This window comes from Meles meles, chromosome 4, assembly GCF_922984935.1.
Source record: "Meles meles chromosome 4, mMelMel3.1 paternal haplotype, whole genome shotgun sequence".
Classification (NCBI taxonomy): domain Eukaryota; kingdom Metazoa; phylum Chordata; class Mammalia; order Carnivora; family Mustelidae; genus Meles; species Meles meles.
In genome coordinates this window covers 7,768,878-7,781,070 of record NC_060069.1, presented here as the reverse complement: position 1 = coordinate 7,781,070, position 12,193 = coordinate 7,768,878, and the positions used below count along the sequence as shown (strand labels likewise).

The window sequence follows — 12,193 nt, the reverse complement described above, 5'->3', positions numbered from 1 at the left end:
ACTGATTTTTTTTTAAGATTTTATTTATTTATCTGTCAGAGAGAGAGAGAAGACAAGTAGGCAGAGTGTCAGGCAGAGGCAGAGAGAGAAGCAGGCTCCTGCTGAGCAAGGAGCCCAATATGCGACTTGATCCCAGGACTCGGGGATCAAGCCGGGCTGAAGGTAGCGGCTTAACCAACTCAGCCACCCAGGGATCCCCGAGTCCACTGATTTAAATATTAATCTCATCCAAAAACACTCTCACAGAAACATCTAGAATAATGTTCGACCATATCTGACCACTATAGCCAACTGACACATAAAATTCACTACCACATAGTATTTCCCTCTGCAACTTGCTTTCTTCACTTCTCATTTTGTTTTTGAGATTTATCATGGTGACCAAAATAACATTCCATTGTATATACACCATAGGTTATGAATTTTTTTCCATAGGTTACAATATTTTTTGTCAATGGATGTGGGTTGCTTCCACTTGTCTCTGTCACAAACAGGAGAAGGCATAAACCCCATGCACACATGGGAGAGTTTCCCCAGGTCAGAGTTGGGCATCCGACTGTAAGCAGACCAAATTCAACCAGGTACCACCTGGTCTTATTGATTAAGTTTCACTGGAAGGTAGTCACATCCATTCACATACTAATTGTGACTGTTTTTATCCTACAAGGGCAGTGTTGTATAGTTGCAACAAACACCACAGGCCCACAAAGACTACAATATCTCCTCTCTGGCCCTTCGTAGAAAAAGTGTCTGACCCTGTTCTCCGCAAGTACTTAGGAACAGAATGGGCTGGGTCTGTCGGCAGCTCTTACATGGCATTGCCAAATTGCTCCCCAGAGTGGCTACCTGAATTTATCCTCCTGGAACAGTGTGTGAGACCTCCCTTCCTCCACACCCTCTTTTCCCAAAGGTCTGCTGGTCTGCTGCTTGTGAATCAGTGTCTCATCATTATTTCATACGTTTGGCTCTTTAAACATATATCCCTTATTCACTTAACAAACACCGATTGAGGGATTACTGTGTGCCTAGTACTACCAAGCTAAAGTGGCCCCATTTCACAAGAGAAGAAATGTCAAACACATGCTTCAAGCACGCTGGTAAAGCTATATGGCTGCGCGGGGGATTGTGTGAAAGTGCCGAGAACGAGTCGGGCAGCTGCCAGTATTCTGCAGGCCTGAGGGTGCTCAGTTGGCACATAAAACAATTTGGCTCTCTGCCCATAGCTTCTGCGAGGCAGGGGCACCTGTGTCATAATTCCTAGCAGAAAGGACCTATTTTCACACAGGCGTCGGTAAAGTAGGTTAGTAATTAAGCTGGTTTTGTGTCCTCACTTTGACCTGAGACAATAAAACACCTGTGATTATAAGACGGCATGTGAGTGCCTGAAAGAGGAGCTCCATGACTGACACAGCAAGAAATAGAGATTTCTTATTTAAAGTCACCAAGATGGCCAGTAAATACAGGAAAAGGGCAGTGGAGTGTGAGGGAGCTAAGTATTCATTTGTCGGCTGGGAAGTCAATAAATGATATCTGTGGCTGACAACTGAACCAATCACAAATTTGTAGAAATATGGGGCAAGCTCTGGACAAACAAAAAGTAGAAGATGCAGGGACTGGGGCTGTGGGACAAGCAGATGTGGGGTCGGGAACGATTTTCGGCCCCAGCCTTTCTTTTCATTCTTATTTCGTTTTGTGATCAAATGTATGTGTTACTCTGATACCTTTTAAATTAAAATGCAGAAGTTCAAAATAGGGCATGACTCCTGAAATATTTATAGAGGAAGTGATACGTATGTAATCATCTCAGACAGGTGTGGGGGGGCAGGAATAGAAGTTTTTAAATTTAGCCATGGAATTTCAGTTATGGAAGTGGGGAGAAAGGGAGCCATCGTTCTAGGGTCTCTCTACCTTTATATGTGGCTTTACCTCATTGAAATGTCCCACAATAAAAAATGGGGTTTTTGTAGAAAGGAAAAGGAAAAGAGCATGGGTCACAGAGTGTGGCAGACACGGATGAAATTCAGTTGAGCCTCTTAGCACTATGGGCAAGTCACTTGAACTCTCTGGGTCTCGGCTTCTCATGTGTGGACTGAGCTTGCACCCACTCTGTATGGCCACTGGTGTTGGGCGCAGGGGTTAAATGACGACCTGCCTGTGAAGGACTGATCGTGGCATGAAGTGTAGAAGTGTGGCAAAAGTGTTTGGGTTTGATTTGCTTGGTTACTTCTATTTTGGGTTTTATAAAGTTTGGCTCTAGATTTTGAGTTCTTCTCAGGCAAGCTCCCCTTAGTTCTACACATCTGATTATGTCCTGCCTTACCTGTTTGTGTTCATTTGCATTCCTCAGCTAGCACACATCTAGTGTCCGCATGCCAGGCACTGAGCTGGGTGCTGAGAAGGCAGAGAGGGGAGGCTGCCCCGGTCCCAGGGGACACAGTGGTGTCAATGGTGGGGAAAGAGAAAAAGTCCAGAATAAAATACAGCATGACAACTTGCAGTGATAGACATATGCCCACAGTGGATCTGGGGCATACATAGGACACCCAGTGCAGCCTGAGCTGGGTTTTGAAGGACGACTAAGAGTTTACTAGGCAAAGAAGGAAGGCACGGCAGCCAGGTGGCATGGTTAGGCCATGACACACAGAAGCAGAAGCATGACTTATGGTTCTGAAAGCTAGAAAGGCCCGACTCTGTTCAGAAAAATCGTTCAGTTTGCAGCAGGAGAGTGAAGAAGAGATAAAGCCCGAATCGTGTGGGTTCGTTCAAGAGCACATTGTTGAATAAATGCGAGCTCAGATTTGCATCTTACCAAGTCACCACAGTAAAAAAGGGAATGGGAGGTTGGAATGCATTTGCTCTAAATCTAGAAAAGAAAGAACAGGAGAGATCGATCAGGTGGCTGCCCAAGCAGAGCCTCCAAGCGTCACTATATCTTGATGTGCCTCATGCTCAAAACTCAGATTTTGTTAAGAAGTCTGTAGAAAATTAGACCTCAGAGGGCTGGCTCATGACAAAGAAACCTTTGTGATACATACCCAGGACAAGATAGGAATATACAGTGGTGTCTACTCTTTAGTGCCCAGCAGTGGTGCTGCTGTCCCAATCAGGCCCTCCTGTTTCCCAGGGAGCTGGAGGCAGGATCCTAGGTAAGCTCAGAACTAGTCCTGGGATGGATAGAGAGGTTTTGGGGGAAGGTGAGGCCTAAGAAGGTTTGTCCTCATCAAGACAGAGGGCAACCCGCAGGGAGCAGGGTGTTCCCGATTGCTCCCAAATGGTTCATATCAGCACACACACATTCTGGCCCCTCACTCCATGCTCATCTGACCCCTTCGACAAAGACATTCTGTCCACCATCCTGGCCTCCTGAAGAAAGACCCAACCTTAGCTCTCAGGTGCCCCTGATCCTCCCTGGATCCTTAATGTCTGTGACTGCATTCAGGAGTCAACTATGCTCGAGATGGTTCAACCTCTCCATCCGGGCTTTAGGGCATGCTCCCTAACACCACCTGCACCTGCGATCTGAACTCAGTACGCTTAGGCTTTGTACTCTCCAACCCTGGGTAGCAACGATCAGGCAAAACCATCAGAGAGACGACTGGGACCCGGCCCAAGGCTGAGCAGTGCGGCAGGAATGAACTGGGGCACGTTGGTGCAGAAGCTGGATGGTACTCTGACCTGGGGGCGGGGGCGGAGGGAAATGCTAGAGGCGATCTCAGGTTGGAACCGGGTAGGAACCTGGTGTTACTGAGAGTGGGAACCACGTCTTTCCTGCTTTGGTTCTCCACGGAGAGGCGGCACTAATCCTGGGCTCATTAATTCAACTGATACCTACTGTCCCGGGTCACTTAAGGAGAAAAGAACAAGTCCCATGACCCAACCTGTGCCGCGCAGGTCAAGACGAGTGCAGAGGGGCATCCGTCCAGCTTGGTAACATGGCGGTCTCCGCCATCATGGTGAAGATGCAGTTTCAGTGGGGCGCTAAGGAGAGATAATGACTTCTTGTTCATTTATTACTAGAACAAGTTATGCTGAGCATTCATCCTAAACTTGAAAGTCAAATAAATGTGTAAAGGATTTCCAGAGACTCTTATACCCTGCCACAGCCCCCGTCAAGTCTAATTTCCCAGGGGCCCAGTCTTGCCCACATCCTCCCCACACCTGCAGCCCTAGCGGCTGGGATGCCAATATCTTTAACTCCAAATAAAACATTAATTGTACCCTCGGGCCCAAATGATAACCCTTCTAAAAATGCTGCTTGTCCTCACCTTTTAAAACCATAGTAACGATCAAATTTCTCTCCTGCCCCCACTGGCATCATTTATTTTAATAACTACAGCCATAGCAAGGAAACAGCAGTAGGAAGGGATACAATCCTCGTCGTCATAGTACCAGGGACCAGAGCTTTTCTCAAATGACTATGGCCAGGAAAAAAACAAAAGAAAAATCAAAAACCAAGCCACTGGAAGGAAGTCTTCATTCAGCTGCCTGGTGGGGGAGCAGGAATGGTGCCAGACCGCACGCACCCATCAGGTCCATTGGACCATCACCAGCCGGGGGCTCTGCTCTAAGGCACGCAGCAGTGATGACCATGGCCACCGTGCAAGGAATGCCTAGTTGGTGCCAGGCAGCTGGCCCAGTGCTTTACCTGCGGGGGCGCCTTTCCTCCTTGCAGCCTCCCTGGCAGGTAGGAAGCAGTATTATCTTCATTTTAGGGATGAGGGGACCAAATCTCAGAATTATCCAAGTAACTGGCCTAAGCCGGCGAGTGGAGGAGCTGGGTTCATGAAAGAGATCACTGTCTACCTCGTGTGGGATGCAGGTCGGGGTGTGACTCCGATGCAGAAATGATCCAAGGAGGGGGGGAAGAGAGTCAACAAGGGCACCGTGCACCCAGGATCTGGAGCTAAAAACATAGAAGTCACCCTTAACTCTTTTCTTTCCCTCTTTCCACAACTGTTGTCATGAAAATCCATCTGTTCCATCAGCAAAGTAAGTCTTAAAACTGTCTGCTTCTCTTCACGGCCCCTATAACCGCCCTAGTCAAAGCTGCCGTCATCTCCCTGGGGTTTTTGCAGAGCTTCTTAGCTGGGACCTCGGCACAGTCCCCTGTGCCCAACAATCTCCCCTTCCTTCAGGACTCAGGGGGCCCACTACTGCGCAGATCACACCTGCTCACCTGCTCTGCTCACAGATTTCAGGGGCTTCCCAGCAAATCCCACCTCCCTTCCCTTGCTCCAGAGGCCCTGCTCCTGGATCTTGCCTTTGCCTGGCTTTCTAACTACGCCCCTGCAGTAACCTGATTCCCCCACAACCAGCACAGAGCCTGGCATAGAGGAAACAATGTGCCAATGAAATGAAGGCAGGAATGAGTGAGCAGATAAATAAAAAAGCTTTGCAGAGGAAGGCGTGTTTGAGATGGCATTACACAAAAGCAGGGTAGGGTTTCTCAGGCGGCAAGGCCCAGGGGCGTGAGGTGGCAAAGCAAGGGCTTCGACGTATGGGCACGGACCCGGGCAAGGACGTGGAGGAATGCCAGGAGCAGCCTGGGAGACGGCATGGGCAGGACCGGAGGCAGGTCGGTTCTGCAAGCCAAGTGTGCGCTGGGAGTCCCTGGAAAGCTTTTCAACACAGATTGTCGGGGCCCACCCCGGAGACTCGGATCCTGACATCTGAGGTGGATGTCTGAGAGTTTGCCTTCTTCGCGGGCTTCAAGGGGTGCTGGTGCTGCCGCTCCAGGGACCGCACTCAGAGAACAGCTGGTGTAAAGTGAGCCGAGGAATCCTCCACCTGGAGGCGAGAGCAAGACAGTTGCCGGGAGGTAACTTAAGGCAGAGGCAGCTGCGCAACGAGCCAAGAGCAGTTTGAGCTAACACCAGCCAGCAGTGAACCCACCCTCGCCCCTGCCTGTACCATCCCTCTCCAGACGAAGCCCATGCTGACCTTGGCTTCTGTCCATCCCTGCATCCTCCATTGAATTTTATCCTCTGAAGGTATCTGAAGGTATCTTTTGTTTCCTCTAGCAAAACTTACAAATCCTGAGTTCCACAGCCTCCAGACCACCTAATCTCACATTCCAATTCGCACTGAGGTTGCATGTAACCGACAGGAGACCTGGTGTTAAGCCATGTTGCACAGAGGAAATAGTTGTCATGTGCTGAGCGGAGGAGTCGGCTCTGTTTGGGCAGAGGAAAGAGAGGAGGAGGAGAGGTCTCCCCTGCTGGCCTTGCTGGCACGCCACGCTCCTCAAGTTCACCCTGCAATGCAACTCTGACATTGGTCCATACCCTCTTCCGGTGAGAAAACAGGGCAGGAGCGGGTCCAGGGTTATGAGCAAGTGTACTCGTCCTCACCGCATCAACCTAGTGACGGTACATGTTCATGTTTCGTATTTGTCTTGCCTTTGCTCCTGGAGAGAGAAGATGCTCAGAGAGGTGGGGTGTTCACTCGCATCCGCTTCAGCCGTAGAAGTGAGAGGACCAGGAAGCTAATGTGCCGGTGCAGCAGTTCTAAATGCGTATGGCATTTCTGCAGGCCTGACGCAGAGTGCTCGGCCACTGACGTTCTCCAGGCCTTCAGAGTTGGGCCCACAGTCTGCTCAGCACGCTCCGCTTACGGGGCTCCGCAAGGAAAGCTCAGGAGATCAGCGCAGGAGATGGTTTGGAGTGATTTGATCTGGCGAGCTTCCTTGTGCTGGTGGGAGAGATAGCTCTTTATCTCTGTGATGCAGCCCAAAGAAGAACCAGGAGTCCCGGCTGTCCTATTACAGGAAAAAGAGAACAATCCTCCTCCATGAGTCTCTCTCTTGATTCTGATGGGCCTTTTATTTTCCAAAGCTGGTGACCAAAATATGCATGCTGCGGAGTCACAGTGACCTGGCGGTGCGTTCTGGCTCTGCCACTCTCTGTCTGGGTGCTGTGGAGCAATTTTAGGCACCGTCATCTGTACACTAGGAGTGCTGGTGTCAGGGTTAGAGATCATGAGCGTGTTGTGAATTTATGAGTGCTGAGTACTTAGTTTTGTGTCAGGCACAGTCACTGAGCTGCTGTGTAACAAGCAGACTTCCATGAACAGAAGGCTCTGGCTTCTAACACTGGCCGATCTCCCTGATGTAAATCCTCTCACAGTGGCCGATAGCGAGCTCCCACCATGCTATCCCTCCCGAGCGCACACTTGGGAGGAGATGCACGGGGATGTACCATTACACAGGGTTTCCAAGGCGCAGATTCAACAGAAGTCAATAACCTCCAGAGCAGGGCTGACAGTCAAACAGAGCAAAGCAGTTAAGTATTTAGGACATTTCATTTTGAGTATTTATTAACTGGGTTTTCATAGAATTTATGTAATTTTAAGTTCACATAATTACAACTTTCACAATGGCTGTGTTTAACCACTGGCTCCCCAAACTCCTGGAATCTTTACCAGTCTGCCCTGGCAAGCCAGGACAAGCCGCCCCAGCACGTGGGCTGGGCACATCTGTACACAGCCAGGACACTCCCTCCCTCCCCTCTGCAGTTCCTGTCCTCAGCCCTAGACATGAAGCTTTCCCAGGTGGAGACAAAGAGTCTCCTCCATGACCGGCTCTCCACGCTTTACTTTTGACCTTGGCCACCATCCCGATCCTGGGCCTATGCTAAACCTCAGCCAAGGTCCCGGCCCTCGTCCTGCCGTCTCACTGCCCTTTCTACAGTGGAAGAGGAAGAAGCGCCCCTCCCTCCGCTGGCTAAGCCGAGGTACCTACAGGAGAACAGTGAAGGGGCTCTCTGGCTGACTTGGGGGCTAGCAGGTTATTTTAAGATCCTTCTGTGAAGGAGATGGGGAAGCAGAGCCAGCCACTGAGCTTTGGCAAATGAGGACCTATAATTAGCCTCGGCTTGAGGCTTGAATAAGCCCCTGGTTGTTACCAAACATCAGCTAGAGCAGGAAGGCCTCCAGCTTCCCTGGGCCAAGTGCTGCACAAGCTTCCCAGGACAGACATTTGGACAGAACTACCCTCTCTGCTGGACAGTGTGCAGTTTACCCCACAAAGTGCTCCTGCCCTCAACCTCAAGTGAGAAGGAGGAGGGAGGACACAGAGCAGCCAGTCCCTTGCTGTGCTGCATGTTCAAGACATGGGCACTTCTTACCCGACTCCTTCCCCGATGGCTCCCTGCAGCCTCTTCTTCATCAAGAGTTTGCAGTCAAGAGAGAAGTTAACGCACAGGTTCTACTGTTGTAGCTGCGCAAAGCTAAGGCTGAAAGGAAGTACAATAGATCCAAATGCTGGCCATGCTTATTCTGGAAGGCAGGATTTGGGGTGACTGAATTTTCAGCCATCTCTCTGCCTTTCCAGAATTGTACGACTCCAAATACGTATATCCAACCTATAATCTGGAGTGTTGCTTGGTTTTCATTTTTTCTGCCCGTCTGCCTGGATCCCATGTTTAAAAAGCAGAAAACTGCCACAGACAAAATTAAGCTGTACCAAGGGGAAGAATTCTAAGAATTTAAGCTTCAGGGTCCCTTATTTGTGCACACCCCTTTGTATTAGTCTTTTTTTTTTTCTTTTTCTTAAAGGCAGTCTCCCAAATTGCATAAGCCCCAGGCCCCACATCTGCCAACAGGTGGCCGCCCACCCCCAACCACCCCCACCCCCACACCGGCCATGTCGTCTAGAGTGTTAATAAAGTCTTCTTCTCTACAGCAGTCACGTTCCAGCCCACAGTCTAGACACCTGCTGTGATTTGGTGTCCTTCACTAGAGTAAGTCATTTGCCATGGGCATCACTGTGAGAAATCCAGCAGGGTGATTGCCCTTGGCTTTGAATTTGTCATCTGAAAAATGGCCCTAAGCATCCCAGGGGGTTGGAGACCACCCCGGGGGGCCCCGAGACCACTGAAATTCTTCAAGCTACCCAATCCTAAACCTGCTCAACTGTTAACCCTGCCTCACCCTTTCCTTCCCAGGAAAGCCACTATAAAGTCTTTTGCCCATGCTTTCCCCTCATCCGTAAGTGACCAACCCTGGTACTTCCTCCTCTGGACCTGCGTGGTGGAGCTGTCCCACTCCTTGGGAACTGTAACAGCTTTTCAATGTCAGCCATCTCCTGATCTGTTGGCCTCACCATGCCTAAATAAAAACAAAATCTTGGATACATTCTGCGGGATTTGGGGAGCTGGTTTTGAAAAACCACTTTTCACGGCTCCAAGAAACCCCCAAATTATATGCACGGTGTTGATGTTCATATGTATGTTTTGAGGGTGGATGAAATTCTAGAGCCAAGTTGTCCGATATATCGGCAACTGGCCGCAGGTGGATATTCAAATTTAAATTAAATTTAAATAAGGGCAACTGGCTGGCTCAGTGGGTTAAGCATCAGACTCTTGTTTCAGCTCAGGTCATGATCTCACAGTCGTGAGATCAAGCCCCAAGTCAGGCTCCATGCTGAGCGTGAAGCCTGCTTAAGATCCTCTCTCCCTCTCCCTCTGCCCCTCTTCTCCCCAGCTCATGTGCACTCTTTCCCACCCCCCCAAAAAATCTATTAAAAATAATGATAAATTCAATTTAAATAAAATTAAATTTTCAGTTCCTCAGTCATCTTTGCCACATGTTGAGCGTTCAGTAGCCACGTGTGGCCACCGTGATGGATGGTGGAGACATAGAAGTGTTCTATCATCACAGAAAGTTCTGTTGGGCAGCAGTGAACTACAGACTTCATCAGCTTTTCAAGGGTATCCATGACCAGAAAATGTAAAAGCCACTAAATCAAACCAGGGAGTCTTCATTTAAGGAGCCAGAAACTTCCCTGGGAGTTGAATGTTCAGCATTATGACAGAGGCTATGAACAAGTCTGCCTTTGAGTAATATTTTGGCTCCAAAAATCCAACTCTAACTGCTCTTAAAAGGCATCCAGATTTTATGTTTTCTGGTTTATCTCCTCTCCACCTTTTTGGAGAGAGACACTTGGATTCTAAAAATATTTGCTATGAGAAAGGTTCTCTAAGTTCCCCCCAGAACCTCTGTGCCCAGTGCTAGTCACAGTGGGAAGGGAGGGAAGATGATCCAGTGACCTTGTCTCCTCTGATGTGTGTGATCTCTCTAGGTGGGCGAGGCAGTCCTGGAAAATGCCCGGCTCATGCTTCAGACAGAGAATATCCAGGCGGGTGCGGACGACTTTAAAGAGAGGTAACATCTGCCATAGAGAGGACAGTCCCTCTGCTCCTCCAGACTCCAGGAAAAGTCGCATGATGCTGTTCTGGGGTCTGCAGCATTCACTGCCTGCAGCACAGGAGGCTGGAGTGAGATCAAAGAGGTCCTGGGAGAATCCGGAGCAAAGATCGTCCAGCTCAAACCCTCCTTATAGACACAAACCAGGTCCCAAGGGCTCAGAGATGTTGCCCAATGTCTCTTGGTTCAGAGTGGAATTCTCAAATAGTAGCATGCTTCAGGACCACCGGGAGCTCTCAGAGAAAACACAAATTGCTGTGCCCCACCTTCTGAGTTTTTGATTCAATAATCTGGGGTGCGGCCCCAAATTGACATTTCTAACAATTTCCCCATGATGCTGATCCAGCTGCCCCTGGGAGCACACTTGAACAGCTGTTGGTTTTGAGCAATGTTTCTCAATTGCAGCCCTGTGTTGTAATTACCGGGCCACTTCACAATGCCAACAGGCAAGCCGTACAGACTGATTAAACCACAGTCCCTGGGGGTGGGGTCCAGGCCTCAGTATTATTTTTTTTTTTAAAGATTTATTTATTTGACAGATAGAGATTACAAGTAGGCAAGTAGGCAGAAAGGCAGGCAGAGAGAGAGAGAGGAGGAAGCAGGCTCCCAGCCAAGCAGAGAGCCCGATGCGGGGCTCGATCCCAGGACCCTGGGATCATGGCCTGAGCCGAAGGCAGAGGCTTTAACCCGCTGAGCCACCCAGGCGCCCCAAGGCCTCAGTATTTTTAACTCCCCAGCCTTGAAAAACACGTCTTTGAAGTGCATCCTAAAATACGGCATCTATAGCACTGATGAAGACCATTTTAAGTGATATTAGGATAAACACTTTATTTTAATAGTTATGTATTTTTAGAGTTACCTTCTACTTATGACTTATGAAACTGTTTTTCCACTACAGGACTACAATTTGTAGTGGCAATTTAAAATTTATTGACTACAAAGAGCTTTTCAAGTTTACTGATTTAACATTTATAAGTACATGAATCTAAGGAACAATGTAAAGTAAACAAGGAAGGAGAGAGATGCATTTAGGGCTAAATCACGATGGCGCGTGAGGTTTGGGGAACACTGGTCTCATGGGAAACAAAATGAAAAAGACCTTTCATTAATGAAAACAGCGATTTTGAGAATATGCTCTGAGGAAGGTGTTCTGAATGTTGGGCAATTGGATGGGTGATGGCATAGTTTTTCAGGGAACATTTCCCTAAACTGGTAAAGACAAAGAGGAAAGGCATGTAGCTGGGAATCTCTGGTGAAGACCGTGATCCATCCCACTGCCGTGCTTATCTTAGAATAAGAGGAGCGCTGTGATGAAAAGGAAAATCTCTACCATCTCCTCAGACCCAGGAGATGGTAAGACCATCTAAGAGCATTCTAAGACCAAGCTTCTCCATCTGCTAAAACGATCTGTCCTAGCAGCCACCCTGGAGTCAAGAGGACTCTCAATTAGCTGGGGTTGCTGTCTCAGACAACACTGTGTTCACCAAGGTCACAGGAGCACAAAAAAGGGAAGCCAACCTCCATCCACCGACAGCTTACTGCACACCTAAAGATAGATGCCAATAGTCTTGAAGCCATTTGTACTAAATTTAAGATAGAACTTAATGAACTGTGAAGTTCAGGTAGGATCTGACCGAAATTTCTTTTGCTCATTCATTTATTCATTATGCATTCATGCCTTCATCCAGCCATTCAACAGAGTGTCGGGGCTGGGTCTGTTTTGTTCCCTGTTGTATTACCAGTGCCTACAAGAGTGCCACACACAAGATAGATGACCACAAACATTGTTGAATTAGTAAATGAATGAATGGATTCAACAAGTGTTTGAATACCAAGTCCTGGGAATGAAGTGAATGGGACCGCCAGGAGCTCACAGTTTAGTGTCAAAGATGGAGGAGTGAACAGACAGTAGCATCACAGAGTGGTTGTGCCATCACTGAGATGAGCACAGGAGAAATGGCGACACTCAGTCTGGTCAGGGAGGGTGGAC

The 12,193-nt window shown here is 48.6% G+C and overlaps 1 protein-coding gene across 1 annotated transcript in view; it reads left to right on the top strand.

Moving 5' to 3' along the window:
- Window positions 1-12,193, top strand: part of BFSP2 (beaded filament structural protein 2) — a 58,397-nt gene that overhangs the window by 21,556 nt on the left and 24,648 nt on the right. Inside the window, exon 2 of the mRNA XM_046003549.1 lies at window positions 10,079-10,161. Within this exon, the coding sequence (XP_045859505.1) occupies window positions 10,079-10,161 (83 nt within the window). The remainder of the gene's footprint in view (window positions 1-10,078; window positions 10,162-12,193) is intronic.